The sequence below is a fragment of the Rhinolophus ferrumequinum genome, chromosome 2 (assembly GCF_004115265.2).
Source record: "Rhinolophus ferrumequinum isolate MPI-CBG mRhiFer1 chromosome 2, mRhiFer1_v1.p, whole genome shotgun sequence".
Taxonomy (NCBI): domain Eukaryota; kingdom Metazoa; phylum Chordata; class Mammalia; order Chiroptera; family Rhinolophidae; genus Rhinolophus; species Rhinolophus ferrumequinum.
The window spans coordinates 99,652,994-99,669,356 of NC_046285.1; the positions used below are offsets into that span (position 1 = coordinate 99,652,994).

General features: G+C 37.1%; 1 protein-coding gene across 10 annotated transcripts in view; it reads left to right on the top strand.

Moving 5' to 3' along the window:
- The window catches only part of ITSN1 (intersectin 1), a 186,140-nt gene that overhangs the window by 99,419 nt on the left and 70,358 nt on the right, over positions 1-16,363 (top strand). For 6 of the 10 annotated variants that reach the window (XM_033133309.1, XM_033133327.1, XM_033133354.1 and 3 more), the window contains 4 exons: positions 5,536-5,663; positions 8,238-8,458; positions 10,235-10,356; positions 12,065-12,079. In XM_033133309.1, the coding sequence (XP_032989200.1) occupies positions 5,536-5,663; positions 8,238-8,458; positions 10,235-10,356; positions 12,065-12,079 (486 nt within the window). The remainder of the gene's footprint in view (positions 1-5,535; positions 5,664-8,237; positions 8,459-10,234; positions 10,357-12,064; positions 12,080-16,363) is intronic. The other 4 variants (XM_033133317.1, XM_033133336.1, XM_033133373.1 and 1 more) reach the window with 1 other exon arrangement.

Sequence of the window (16,363 nt, forward strand, 5' to 3'; positions counted from 1 at the left end):
AGATTTTTCCACACATATACACGTTCCCTTATCCTCATTGGGTTTGTTGATTGCTTTTTAAATTTGTTTCACAGCCACTTCATTGGGATAAGTTACTGTAATTTAAGACTCAAATGGCCTTTTAAAAATTCTGATGTTATGTACTATATAATATCCCTCGGTGAGAAATAAAGTAATATTTATTTATATAAAAGCACTTTTCTGTAGTTATTAGGCTTAGACAAAACAAATGCCTGAAATTTCTGATGCTGATACCTAGATCAATTTTCTATGAGGCCCATTTCGATATTAACACTACATAGATTATAAATATAAAAGATGTGTCCTTATTTTGATTTATAGTTTTAAGTTCATGAATTTTAAGTAATTAATCAAGGTATGTTGGTTTTTGTCTCTCTTGAGACAGCCTGAGGCAAAAATCAGAAGCAGAGTGAGTAATCCTTCAAAATGTTACATGAGCAAATTACTAATAAATTTCTGTTATATGTTGGTCTTTCAAAGGCCCTGTTATTGCTAGTTAATTCTTTTCTCTCTTCACAAGCATTCATGTAAAATAATGTTTATAAAAGGTAATCCCATATATACTTTCAGGTGGATGCTTCTTTATATTTCGAGTAATATCCCCTCACATAATACATCTATTTTTGAGTGTCTCTAAAACCAAATGAACGAGAAATAGTTTTTAAATTGAGTGATTCTATGCTCCTTGCATAGCAATAGAACAATTGTCATTAGTAAAACTGAATGTGAGCCATCTTTCTCAGGGCAAAAAGTTGGATATTCTTGAGTATTCAATTTGTCAGGCATATTGCTTTTGAAATACTTTGGCTGTATGCCACAGGCCGTCCAAAGATGTTTTATGGTGTAAATATCTTAATTCTTTAGGGGAAATGAGTGACTTTTTCCTTTTGGTTGAAGGAATAAAGTTAAAAGCAAGCTGATTTTCATTTATCTTAGTACAAGACAATCTTTACTTGCCAATAATTTTCTTAGTGTGATTCATAATCTGTGTTTGATCAAAGACCCCTCTGAGAATCAAGTAAAGCCTTCTCTACAAGAAAAATGCCTGTATACCCCAGTTTACATACAGTTTTATAGTGTTCACAGGGCCAAAGCTTATTCATAGATCCTGGTTAAGAAACTCTGCTGTATCTTAGAATTCTGTAGATGTTATTGGTGATAATAATCTGATTATTTTAATTTGTATATAATATAGTACACGTTTTATAGGAGTTTTATTTTTCCCATGTATTTGTTTGTAACATGTAGCTAAAACTTCCTGAATGCATGTTTAATAATTTCTTATTTATTAAGAAAGGTATTATACTTTATTAGGAGATAATATTAAATTATTACGTACTATACCTAATGTAAAACATATCATAACCTGGAATGGAATTCATAGAAGAAATCAACAAAGTTGTCCACTGAATACCATATGGCTAGAAAACTATCCAGCCAAGAAATATGTGATTGTAGCATTATTTGAGGAAAGCATAAGTACTTTTAGGAAGAACCACAAGTGAGACACTGAGTTTTGATTCTTAATAATTTCTTATTTGTTCTATTTTTATCCTCGTTATAATAGAAAAATAATTGTGACAAATTTAATAAAATTTGCTGGGCACTTGAATCAGGTTGACCAACAGAAAAAGTTGATAGAATGTGTGGTGACGTTTTTTCTTAGCTGCTCTTCCCAATAGTTCTCTCATTTCCTAAGGAAAGAATTTAATGACACCGGATTTATTTGTTACCTTAAAAATGTTTTCCCTGAAAGAATGAAAAGGGCACTTTTAAATAACTGTCATTGTACTTGAGTTTTTTAAACGGTATTGAAAAGGAAGGAAAGAGCAGGGCTGTCCTCTGCTCCCCATGTGAAGGGACTCGGTGTTCCTTCCACAAGGCCATTGTTAGGCATATGAAAGCAAGTCATTCCCTAGTTTTTAGTGCATAGGCACTAAATGATGCACTATTTAGTGCATCATTCTATCGATTGCCTTCTTGAAAGTTCAACTTTTAAAACAGTTATCAACTCAGGAATCATAAATTTCTGCGTATTTTGGTTCATGCCATCTTAAGCTCCCAAGTCCAAGGAAAGAGAGGAAGAGCCCGACTGCCCGCCTGTTTGCAGAGTCTTGATTATCTTACAGCTAATAGTGTGTCTCAGCAGATTGGATGAAAGAAATGACACGAAAACTTCGCAGTCTTCAAATCTGGGTCATAAGATGCCAGAGCCTTCTGTTTCCTTATTTGACATCTGTTACTTTATGGCTCCTGCAGGCTCCAATTCCTTGGAGGTTCTTGAAGCTGCAACTTATTTCGACGGTTCCAAACATAGGTTCAGCCTATCCTATAATGCGGCTATACTAAGAAATAAATGTGCTTTTAGATTTTTAAAATATCTTCCTTCATGGTTTTGATACATTTAAAAATTGTGTTTTTTTAAACTGTCTCCATTAGCATGATTATTTTTCTGTAGAGTCTTTAAATTCACTTCTTACTGCGTTTCATTTTATAAGTGCCTCCTAATACATTACTAATATATCTTGACTTTGTATCTGGTGATTATTGATCTATAACTCAACCTCTAATTACTAGAGCCCAGTATAGAAATGAAATGTGCAGTATAATTCTTTATTAAATGAAGAGTCTTCATTTGTGCCTTTGGTCCCTGGTGCATTGGTACATTGTGGCCTGCGTCCACTCTAAATGACCCGTGCTTGTGCAATACCTGTGGGTAAATGTGCTGAATATCGCTCTACTTGTACACACATTTTTTTCCTGGATGAAGTGACAGCTTTTCTTTTTTTAATCTATAATCAGGTTTCTGAACATCAAACTAAAATGTTATTCCTTCCCTGTCATTTCTTACTCCTTCGTATTCAATCTCATCTCACACTATTTTGCTTACTGGTTATACATTTTTGGCTTAGAAGGATAAATAAGAATAAAACCCTAAATAAAAGACGCTGAAATAAATCATAGTTTTTTTTGGTAAAAAAACATTGTCTAAGAATTTACTAGATTTAAAGCTAAAAGAAAACATGAAGACCATCTACTCCGATTCAGATGCTGGCCCATGTCAGGGGCCTGGGATTAGAATCCAGGTGCCTTTGTTCCCAGTTCAGTACCTCCTAATTATAGCCTATTTCCACAACTTATTCTTTCTGAACATATTTAGGAACTTTCTGCAATTGAAGATGAAACTTTAAAATAGGAAAAAAAAGTAAATCTATTAGTCACTCCTTTCCCTTCTTTTTCAAAGGATCTTCACTATTGGACTAATGATCGAGGGGGCGTCCCTCCCTGTCTTGGCAGGTGCTGACCTGTGGGTCCTTCTCTTAGGACAGGACATTTAGAATTCGATTCCGTGTCACCCCACTGCAGTTTTCCTTTTCATGTAGAGATATTTGTTCATTAACTTGAGCCAAATGTCCAGAGTACTCCAACAACAGGAACTGGCCCAGTTTATCCATTTGTCTCTGAAATATCAAATTCAAATATGGATCACATTTTTTCATGTCTCTTATTAGAGATTACTGTTTATGCTTGATTCCAAATGACCATGGAAAGCAATACTGCTGAATTTTTTTGTAAGACATTACAGTTTTACATCGTGTGGTATGACAGTGAGAAAGATAATGAAAAACGAAATTCTCTTTCTTGTGTTGATTTTCTTCTCTTCGTTAGAAGTTTAAACAGAGTGAGGCTTCATCATTACTTTCCAGTTTCCGTTTTTCAACTTCCATGCCCTCTCCCTAGCTAAAGTGCTTTCCCAGGTCCCCTTCAAAGTTTGGAAGCTACGTGCCCAGGGCTGCTGCCATGGCGAGTAGTTCAGCTTGTGGCTTTCGGAGTTGAGTCTTCCTGCTGCGTCCTGTTAGGGAGTCCCGGCCTCATCTGCTGGCTTACCCACTGAAGCCCCTTCCCTTCCCTCTCTCTTTCGTGCTTCCCATCCCCTAGTCTTCCCTGCCTTCCAGTGCATGTCTCCCCCTAACCTCCTGATCTCCAGTTCAACATGTTCTTGTATCTCAGTGACTTCTTTATGACCTCTCAAAGTCACTTATCATATACAAAGTGCTTGTACGTGCATTATAGCTTTATCTTAAGAACAGCAGCCTAGCCAGTAGGAAAGAGTTAGCCTAACACTTAGGGCTATTTAGCAGAATAAGTGCATTTTAACACTGATCTTCTACAGGCACTTCCTCTATCTTTGCAGTTCAATCCCTGAATGAATCTAAGGGTTGGCGTTGAAGGCAGGATGAAATCTGCCCATTTGGACTTGCTAGTGAGCAAGACGAGAGAAGACAGGGCAGGCCTTAGTTCTTATATCTCACCATACAGACCCCTTGGCTGTCCACTTGGGGGACTAATCCTAGTTAGCCAGACCAAGAAGTCAACTGGGAATACACTTTGGGCTCTGCTGGACACTTTGGCTCATCTGATTTATTGTTGACACAAATAAGGAGTTTCGGTGACTGAATCTGATAGTGACAGTTTGATTCCTATGGAGTCTGAGGGTTTCCCCCTCAACCAGCATTTCTTTGTTCTTCATATTTTGGGGTGTTTAAATACTTTAAATATCATAAAGTGCATTTTGTTTTCAGTAGCCTATGAAGGAAATGACTGTTATTCCTGAGGCTAGTGTCAAATGAGGAAATCAGATCCAAGGTGGTGATTATAAAATTATAGCTTTTTACTTTCACCTGATTGCTAGTTTAGTCTGGAGCAGCTGACAACATCACACATGGATTTAGTAAGAGGAGATGCTCTGAAAGAGGTGATTTGAAGAAAAATTGGCCCTGGGTGGGGGAGAATCGAGGTTGGGGAGCAGAGGGATGTCTGTCTGTTCTAAGGCAGCATAGCATAAGCAGGAGGGGAGGTTTTAATGCAGATAGTGTGTGTATTTTCAAAGCTGGTAGAGGCTGGTGTTGATTCATTACCGTGTTTCCCCCAAAATAAGACCTAGCCAGATAATCAGCTCTAATGCGTCTTGTGAAGCAAAAATTATATATATATAATATATATATAATTATATATATTATAGGGAAATAAGACCGGGTCTTATATAATATAATATACTATAATGTAAGACCAGGTCTTATATTAATTTTTGCTCCAAAAGACGCATTAGAGCTCCTTGTCCAGCTAGGTCTTATTTTCAGGGAAGCACGTTATTAGAAGGACCTCGTTCATGATCATCACCATGTCTTACAAATGGCTAAGGTTCATTATTACTGCTGAATCTTGAGCACTAGCTTCTCTAATGCCCTTCAGTAGCAATTTCCTTCTAAAGCACATCATGGAAAACAGTGTCATGTGTTATGGCTCACTAAAATATAATCTTGGAACAGCTTTTGGAGATCGGTCATATCAAAATGTAGAGTGATGCTAGTTTTCCAAGTTAGTGTTTTTCAAATCTGAAATGTTATCTCTTAAGTGCCTAGGCTGCCCCACTGTGAAATGTTGCATGTTGATAAACAGTGGAAATGCCTGTCACCTCATGCATTACTCAAACTGTTTCTTGGTTATTTATAGGAACTAAGAGAAATACATAATAAGCAGCAACTCCAGAAACAAAAATCCATAGAAGCTGAACGACTAAAACAGAAAGAGCAAGAGCGAAAGATCATAGAATTAGAAAAACAAAAAGAAGAAGCCCAAAGGTGAGTCTTTTCAGTGGATTGTGGTCCCATCTGGAAGGAACTTTGAGTATTTACTGTTCTTTGCCTGGCTTCTCCAAGTACTTACTGCACCAGAAAGAGCCTTCAGTCTGTGTGTGTGTGGGGGGGGGGGGGGTGCACAAACACGTGTGTATTTATAAACCTTTGCATATATAAGCACCCCCTGAAGTTTTCGGTTGGTTCCCACAGCTCTCCTAACTTACTACTATGTAGATAAATGGAATTATACAAGGAAATTGGGACACTTGGTAGGCTCATTTGCATGCCAATGACCAAAATACGTTTCCAGTTCACAGCTTTTTAATAACAGTGGAGGTCTGAGTTCTGGGTTTGCAATTGGAGTCCCTGAGTCCTTGCCACACAGGCTTTCTTAGTAGGAATGACAGTGAGCTGCTCTTCTTTCTGCTTTTTTTTCAACTACAAATTAAACGTTAGTACAAAAGGAGAAAATTTGCTGCTGCTGCTGCTGCTGCTGCTGCTTAGGATACAGACATTTTTGTTGGTTTTTGTTTTGATATTTGTGTTTCTGTAACTTTCTGCAGTAAATTATAGACATTTATTTTTTAACTTTTGGTGTGTCTGATTTTGTTGCCTTTTAAATTTCAATTAATTTTAGACACCAAGAAACAAAAATGACCAAATACCCCAATGAGATACAGTATAAATGATAAAAGTTGATTATTGAAATTAGACTAAAAAGACGAAGAAACCTACTTTAGGCAAGTCAGGAACTTTAGTGGCCTGAGCTGAGTTAAACCACCTAGAATAGTGCATGTTTTGTTATGGGTTTATACAGTATTCTGAGTCTGGGGTTTTGGACTTTTTTATTTCCATGCCAGTGGGTAGGGTCTCAATTTAGAGGACTACCGGGATGCCAAAAAAATGTGTACCCGTGACTTGTATTCATTTTTTGTTATGGGTATATATTGAGTATTACAATTTTAATAGTTTTCTTCCTTTTTTAAAATGTGTATACATTTTTTTGGCACCCTCTGTATTTTATGGTTTTCTTGAGGGTAGGACTAGGATTATATACCAAGGATTAATTCCTTGGATATTAATTGATTAACTTTAATTGATTAATTGATTAACTTTAACTCTATCATTTTTCGATCTTCAAACTTTATAAAATGCTTTCATTATTCACGCTATATACCGCATCAAACTTTCACATTCATACAGCGTAGAAATAAACACAAAATATCATAATACAGAAAGGTTAAATTATCTGCTTACAATTATATGATATATAGTACCCAAAATATAACTTCCAAAATTATATGGTTATACACTATAAATGGTTACCTTTATTAGTAGAAAATGTTAAGCAAATTTTATTGTGGTTTTTCTTTTTGTTATTATGAATAACAATTAATGTCCCTACCCCTCCAAAACAATTTTTCTGCTTTCTCAAAAGATATTTTGAAAATTGTAAGTAAAATGTTTAAGATTTAGGTTAAAAAAAAACTGTACTGCACTAAATTTTCACATTCATACAGAGTAGACATAAATGAAATATTTTTTAAATGGAGGAGAAAGTTTTGTTTGTATTATGTTCCCCTGACAGTTTCCTATTCTAAGAAATGACCTTTGTATGTTGGTGTGTCACAGGATAGTGGTTCAGGGTGTGGCCTCTAGAACCAGGCTGCCTGGAATTGAAACCCAGGCTGGTGTGTCTGTGTGACGTTGGACAAGTCCCTTAATATATCTGCCTCATTTTCTTCATCTGTAAAATGGGGATGATAATAATAGGACTTAACTACCTGGTGTGAAGGTTAAAGTAGTTAATAAATGTGTTATTATTAACATTATGTCATTAATATTGCATGTTAGTTCCATTTAAAAGGGTCATCATTTAAAGTGTTGTCTGATTTTGTAAAATATTATGGGATAAGAAAAATCATTCCCAGTCGTTTCATATGGGTTTCAGTTTGAGGCCCTCATAATTTTCAAGGTCTAGATTCAATTGCAAGTATTTCTTTGTGTCAGCTGCTTTGCAAGACAAACACAAAGTAGTTGAATTCAGTGAAATACATAAGAATTATTGCTGAGTAATGGATGGTTACTACCTCAAGGGTTTAAAATAATCTATTGCTTTCAACGTCAGTTTTTGGGGTGCTACGTTTGTGCCTGTAAAAGTGGTATACCTTTAATGATCTGACTGATCGTGGGTTTATTTAAGCAATATTTCATTTGCAGTGTTGATTGTACATTCTGTTCATGAAACTTATGTTCCTGTGTGTTTTATGGCTTTTTAAAATGTTTTTTGCCGTTATATACCAGTTTTAAAATTGAGAAGTATTTTTGTTATTTTTCTAATCACTTTATAAGCTACATCAGACAAGTTCTTTGTGTGTTTCTCTGAAGCACGTGACTCATCTCACTCAGAACTGGAGCCCTGAGAGTCTTTGTTTCGTTGATTGCTCCATCTGCCCAACAGTATCTCCTTGCTGTTTAGCATCCCTTTGACTAGATGGAGCTTTTTTGTGAATAGAGACAACAACTGATGTTAAATTGGAGTTGCTTCCTTGCTGTAATCAAGCATTTTGTTGACAGACGAGCTCAGGAAAGGGATAAGCAGTGGCCTGAGCATGTGCCACAGGACGAGGAGCCTCAGCAGCCAAGAAAACTCCACGATGATGAAAAACTCAAAAGAGAAGAGAGTGTCAAAAAGAAGGATGGCGAGGAAAAAGGCAAACAGGAAATGCTGAGTCGGCTTTTCCATCAGCACCAAGAACCTGCTAAGCCAGCTGTCCAAGCACCATGGTCCACCACAGGTATTGAGGGCAAAATAATTCCAGAAAATGTTATCTTCAGATCCTCTTGAGAAATTTCCGTATCTAATCAGGCCCTGTCCTGGCTATATTAATAGAGGTGAGAATGCCAGTCTCCTTTTTGGGGACAGTGCAGCTGTTCATTCTCTAGGGTCATTAGATCTGTTTTGTTCTTCAGCACCATGCCAACCTTTGGCTGCCATTATTACACTGGCATCACAAGTCTTTTGCAGACAAAAATGGCATGAAGTTTGATGACCGAGCCCCCTTCATTCCAAACAGAGCTCAGAACCTTTCCTGCAGAAGGAACCCGCTGCTTCTCCAGTCCTCCACTTATTCTCTCTGGGAGTTCTGAGCTGTCTCAGGAGCAGGAAGTGGTCCCCTTTCCCCTGGCCGGTGCTGATGTGACATTCACTGTCTTTAGTCTGCACTGCATAACACCGTGTTCTTTACCTTTGGAAAAGTGTGGCTGTTTTTGCCCTTTGATCATAAGTTGCCTCTTTAAATAATGATAAATGAAAAACTTTGAACTAGCTAGAACACGTCCATTATATCAGATGCAAACTAGAATGTATTTTTAAAATTCTCGTGTGGCAGATAATGCTCAGCTGAACAAAACGATTGCCTTTTTCTTTGCATGGTAAATTATATATATATCAGTGTGCTTTTTACTGGTATACAGAAAGAAAAGGCAAAAACACACTATTCCGTAAAGGTTCACATGGTGGACAGGGATAGGAGTGAGGGTTCAGAGTTCGGTCCGACACCCTCCCTGCCTAAGATGCACGCAGGCCAGGGAGAAAGGCTGGCAGGTCATCAGAGCCACACAGGTGTGGCCATGCTATAGGAAGGCCAGTCTGTGTTTTCAGATCATTTTGATATGAAAAGAATTTCACCATTACTTGACCTTAAGTACGTAATTTAAGTTCCTTATATCTCCTCTTGGTATAAAATGAGGATTTTTTTTTTCCTTCAGTCAATGGGAAGTTTTGCACATCATCCAGTTTCAAGACTCCATGAAGATAATATCTTCCCCTCACTGCTTTTCAGAAAAAAGAGATATGTGTCAAAATACTTGGGTAAAACAATTCCGAGGGCCATGCTTAGTATTGTTAACCAGGATCCAAAACTATCCTCTTCTCGTATGCATTTTTAAAACTTTTATTTCATTTCAAATCGAAATTCTTTTCATCTAAGCCCTGTCCTTGGGCTCACTTCACCTCTCTAGGAAATGTAGAGGAAGATTTACCAGGGATTATCTATCAGTCATAACTCTTCTTGATGAAGTCAGTACTTGTCTCTTCTAGGACTACGTTCAGGGCCGCAGACATCAACATTTCCATGTCTTTTAATATGAAAACTGTTCTTCTTGGCCCCCTTCCTCCCCTCCTTTTCTTCTTGGCTGATCCAGACGTTGGGTCACATTCGAGCTGCTGCCTGGGTTGGGGGAGAGGGGTCTTAGTGCTTTACAGATGTGCGCTGCTGGAGCCTAAGCCCGGAGGCAGAGAATGGGGACCTTAGGCAGCCTCACTGCACTTGGCATTGGGGTGACTTTTGTTTGGAGAGTCTATGAACAGTGGGTTTGATGTGCTGACATCATCAGATTCGGCTCCCTTTTGGCATCCAGTATGTGTTTCAGAAATTCCTTGAATGGATGGAAATAGTTGAGATGTTAAGGTAGGCAGTAGAGATGTCAGTAATTTGGCTTGTTGTCATGCGTTTGTGTTCCGTGTAATGTTTTATTTTTGTTTCCCCCCCACACACCCCTTTTGTAAACAGAAAAAGGCCCACTTACGATTTCTGCACAGGAGAATGTAAAAGTGGTCTATTACCGGGCACTATATCCCTTTGAATCCAGAAGTCATGATGAAATCACGATCCAGCCGGGAGATATAGTCATGGTAAGAACGACTCCAGTGAAAGTGTGATTTCTGTTGATGATTAACGTCTGTCCTTTTTCTGGACTTTATTTGACAATTGTGAAATTGTCCGTGAGTGTGAAATCCAGTCATCCAGCATCTGGGTTTTTTAAGTATAGGCTCAATCTTCTTCTTTTTCTATTAGAATAAAAGAAGACATTTAAAAATGTATTCTAACTTCTAACATTACTTTAAAATAGAGTTGTGAAATAAAATGGGTTTTTATCACAGCCTTAGAATATTTTTAAATCTGTAAAGATCTGGTAATTTCAGATTTTAGATTACTGCGTATATGCTCTGAGTAGTCTTTAAGAAATAGTTTTAAATGTAAAATATATTTTCATAATTGCCAGTGCTAACTTCTGTATCTTTGGGTCAAAAGCATCTTTTTTTTCCCTTTGATTGTATTAACTTTGAATTGTGTGAAGAGTAATGAATTAAATACAGTTAATCTGGTTTCTTAATTAAATATTGTCTTATGATTGTAACTAACACTGTAGTAACCAGTTTAAGAAAGAATAAAGCAATGTGGTTAACCTAAATTATTTTCTAAAAGGAAACAGTAGTTCCTCAATCTAGTTATTAACTTAAGAATAGGAGTCTTAGAAGTGGTCAAACTTTGCATTACTGTTAGCAATAAAAACATAAGATTAAAAAAAAGATGGGATGGGTCAGAATTTTAAAAGGACTAGGAAAGTTAAGAATTGAGACAAACATGTTTCTTGTGCTAGGACTATATGTCTTTAAAATATAAAAGGATGTTGTACTATTCCTCATGCTTTTGCATATATGCATCATATCTCTGAGTAGAATATATGATCTTTAATGAGCCAAAATATAAAGAAAGTACATTGTGTTTGGAACTCAGAGAAATCAATCACTTTTCCCTTCATTTTTTGATAGCTTTTCCTCTAATTATGGGCTGGAAATAGGGGAATCAAGGCCAAAGGGCTAGAATCTTTAAAAATCAAAATCTCCGTAACAGTATTGAAACCCTCTTCAAATATACTCCAGCCTTCATTCAGCTAACAGTTTTTGAATTGCCTGAAATGTGCTGGGTGCCAGCCTCACTCATTCTTGACAGAAAGAACTGCTGGTTTCTCGGAAGTGTGGGCACACCTCTCTGTACCCACGGGTGGTGATGCAGGGTGGTGGCGTGTGCAGTTTCTCCACCACCTCCCGTTTCCTGCACCAGGTTTTCTGATGGCCTGAAGCTGCTTTACTGATACTGCCTCATCTTTGAAATATCATGCCTTTAAAGCAGATTAATTGTAAAATATATAAAGATCATGCAATAGTAGGAATCTAAAAATTATGAAAGTATAGTGCGGCATCAGATAGGATCTCATTACAAAGTTGCCTTTTTACACTGTTAAAAGAAAAAGCTTAAGTTTTTGAAACTGGATTTTGTTGGGACACAAAGTGCAGAAAAGTAGTATTCTCTTCTTGAGATAAGGAAGTCTTACAGATATTAGGATAAGGAAATGTTATAGATGATCTGTATTTTAATGAGGAAATATTGCTTATGGAAACATAGTCTTGTTACAATGATATTGAGTCCTTTTCTTCAAGTTGGCTAGTTAACCACCAGCTTGACTAAATGAATAGAGTTTAGACAAACTGTAAGAATAAAACATTTCATTAAATATATATTTTGCCTTGCTTTCAAACCTTTGCTTTCCTGGTGGAGGTTAAAGGGGAATGGGTAAGTGCTATGTACCTGTCAGGAAGTCTGCATCTTTTTAAATGTTTTGTTCTTTTAAATCACTTTGATTCTGTGTAAGTACACATATCTTTGGGTGTTGTCACGGCAGTAAAAACATGTTTTGAGTTTATGTAGTACATTGTGCTTAAAAAAGAAAAGAAGAAAGTTATAATAAAGGTTTGTGTACCAGGTTTCTCTTTGCTAGATTCTATTTAAGGACCAACTTGAAGACTCTGTATTTGGCAGGTTATGAGGTCAAGTCTCTAGCTCAGGCCATGGGCAAAAATAAGTTCTAGGTAGTTTAAACTTAAAAGATAAAATTCTAAAAATATTTTTTTCAAAGGTGAATATTGGAATGATTTTCTGGCCACGAAATGACTTTGTAAGTTAAAACTAGAAGCCATAAATGACAAAAATGGACAGAGTGACAATATGAAAAAATTAAAATTTGTATATTACAAAATACATAAGAGACAAAAGGTTACTATCCATATGATATAGAGACTCCAAAACGTTAATATGAAAGAAACCCACAACATAGAAAAGTTGACCAAAGATATGAAGAGACAGTTACAGATGAAGAAAAGTAAATGTTTAAAAATATACAGAAAGATGCTTCATTTTATTGGTGATCAGGAAAATACAAGTTAAAAAAACAAGACAGATAGCATTTTTTTCTCTCTCAACTGAGCAAGTTTAAAAGTTTGATAATATCTAGCTTTGTCAAGAATGTAAGAAAGTGGATATAATAAACATTGTCAGCATGGTTGTATGAATTAGCTAAGTCATTTGAGAGACAGTTTGGCAATACCTATTCAAAATGAAAACTCTCAAAATTCTGTTATTCTCTCTAGGCTGTTTTTTGGTATACAAGTATATGTGTAGATGGATATTCACTAAAGCATTGTTGGTAAAAGCAAAAAGGAACAGCCCGATGTCCATCTATAAGGGAATGGTTTAAATAAAGTAGAACACAGCTAAACAATACATTTAATGAAGATGTTAAAAAAAAATTACATAGATCGAGATATACAGCAAATAAGATCTCCAGTAAAAAAAACAGAAACAATCTACAGAACATAATTTCATTTGGGTTGAATAAGAAATTATGTGTGTGTATGTGAATGTTTATATGCGTATACTTAACAGTCTTGAAATCAAACTGTTAACAGTGGTTACCGCTGGCTAGTAAAGAGGAGGCTTTCATGTTTAATCTTATGTAATTCTACATGATTTTCATATGTACAAATGTATCAACATTTGTAATTTTTAATAAAACACTAAAAATAAGTCCAGCTTCGACAAGTGTAACAGAGAATGTCTACCTGGGACTAGAATGGTGTTTGCTTTATTGTAGATATCCCAAATGTGTAATGAACTATGGAATGTACTACTGGCCATCGTTTATTGGCTTGCCGATGGGACAAGAGGAGTATCTTGATTTTATATTATCAAAGGCAGCATGACCCCCCAAATGGCATTCAGTTGTATTACCTTTGTGAGGTTAACCATCAGTGCAATAAAAAAGGGGGGGGATGAACATGTAATAATAATAGTTTTTTATTTTATGAAGTTTGCAGTTAAGACACATGAGCATGAAAATATGTAGTTAGAACATTGCTGCCAATCTCTCTTGGTTGAATAATCAAGACTTCACTTACTTTTTATGGGCACAGTAATCATCAGATTCCTCTAACTTGATTCACATCTAACTTGATTCACTTTTCTTCCAAAATATTTTTTTATGTTTAACAAAAATTGATAACTTGTACATCGTCCTGTTCTGAATGTTGTTGATAATACAAAGAAATATAAGATGATGTCTGCCATTCGTACGTTTAAAATCTTTTTAGAGAAATAGGGAGAAACACGTGGAAAAGCCAACGTATGATGAAATTCTCAATGAATACTCACCAATGCTGCTAGGAATTTCAAAGAGGAAAGGAATCAGGGTGAACTGAGCTCAGACAGGTGAATGGAAGCTTCTTAGTTGAGTTTGACCTTGACAGCTAAGGCTTAGACACTTAGAAAATCTAATGCCTGTCTTCTGATCTGGAGGTCCCCATGCTTGGAGGGTGAATAAATCCAATTTGACATCTATAATGTACTGGGATAGCTTAAGAAATTAGAAGACCTTTGTTTGTTACTGTTTTGTTGAGATTTACCCTAAGAACACAGGCTGCTCATTTTATTCAGCAGGTTTTAGAGGGTACAAGACAGAGTACATTAGAACTGCTCAGGGAGCTTTAAAAAAATAAGTATTCCAGGGCTCGCCTCCAGAGACCCTGGGGGTTTCTAATCGTAACCCTAATACAGGATTCAAAATCTTCTCCAGGTGGTTCTGTTAGGGAGTTAGTTTCCGGAACCACTGAGCAAGCCACTGATAAAATCGAATCTCTTTTTCCTGTCAGGACTAGTCCTAAATTGTTTCTGGAAAATATTTTTTTCTTGAAATACCCAAGAAGGAGACTTTTTTGTTAAAGCAGTTGTCAGCCATCAACCAGTCAATCCATTCTGGAAATTGTTTATCCTCTAACTTAGCGTTAACTCTCATAACAATTTAAACTCATTTTCACCTTTTCTTCTCTTGATGGAGATTTTTTTTTTAATGTAGTCAATACTTTATCTTTCCTGCCTTCTTAGATTTCCATAACCTTAATATCTGAGCTCAGCTTGTTGAGTAACAATTAGTCATAGTATCATTGCTGTTTTGAGGGAGTAATACCCACATATAATTCCAGGGGTAGGCCACATCCGGCCCACTCCCTATTTTGGAATAAAGTTTTATTGGAACACAGCCAGGCTCATTCGTTCATTTACATATTGTCTACAGCTGCTTTTGTGCTACAACGGCAGTGTTGAGTAGTTGGGACAGTGAGCGGAAAAATTTGCCAACCTCCAGATTAGAGCTTTAGAAAATTTTAATATCCTCATATAGGAATTTCGAGGGAAGCCTTATATTTCCAACTGGCAAATGCTCCCACACTCCTCAGCATGTCCCAGGCAGTCACATGAGCTTGTTTGAGTTGGTAGGCAGTTTAAACCTGTTCGCTGGCCATGTTCTTCATCATGCTTGTGAGGGGAGAGGGGATTTCTGTTTCCCTTCTCTATGACAAAGTCTGATTTTACAAATATTAATGCTACCTACCTAATGACAGTCGCAGCCATGACGCATATAAACATTGAGAAAAGAGGCGTCACGTCATTGGGCTTTAGCCAATAAAGCCCAATAGCTGCTGTGTGTTAGAATGTTGGATGTATCTCCTGCTGTATACAGTGTATATTTACTAACATCTTGTAGACTAGATCTGTAATGTATACTCAGACACGTAAGCAATTTCTGGGGTTTGTACTTCCCACTTTGATAATGTTCCACTAGAATGACCGCAGATGCTCTGAGGTGTTGCCGTTGTGTCACGGGAGTCTGGGTTCTTCAGTGCCGACATGGTGAAGAACCAAAGGTCAGCAAGCTGATTAATATTCAAGCAGCGTTTATTAGTGATACATTCTCAGGGAAGAGAACGGGCGAGGTGGAGGAGAAGGAGAGAGAGAGAAAGGGGGAGAGAGCGAGGGCTAGAGAGCTCAAGGGCCAGAGAGAGCACTTGCCCCAGGACTCAGTTTGCTGGGGGGGGGTGAGGGAGTTACATATTGTTTTGGCAGGAAAAGTGGTACATGCTCTTCCATGGGAGGGCATGACCTCCTAAGATAGGTGGAGGTCAGGATCCTTATCTTGCTCCAGATCACCTCTTGTCATCTGTTGTTGTAAAAACAGATATGTGGCTGGAGGCAGTAATCAAAGCTAGTTAGGAGCTTTTCTGTTGGCATTATGGACCCCCTCCAGCCCCTCTTCCTCCTCCTATATTTTCTAACTTCTACCTAACAGTGGGACTGGTTAAATGAACTTGTATTAAGACTAATGTTAATCCCCTTGATTTATAGCCACCAATAGATAAATCTACTTTATATATGTAAAAGTCCACATTCTAGCCAGCCACGTTACTAGAAGCTTGTATGTCTAACTTTTCCTGTTCTTATGTAATGTTTTTCCCCAAGTAAGAGGCACCCTCTCCCCTTCTTAAGTATACAAAGCACCTTTCAGTGGGGAAGCATGCTTTCTGTCTTATCAGGGGACTGGGTAGGTGTGGTCAGTCAACTAGGGTGGGAGCTAGACCTGCCCACAGGGTAGGTATTTCCTCGGAGCTTCAGACCAAATTCTAGATATGTCAACCAAGTCTTGTTGACCAGATAAGACCCTGAGTCTCAGAGGAATGGCAGTAGATCATA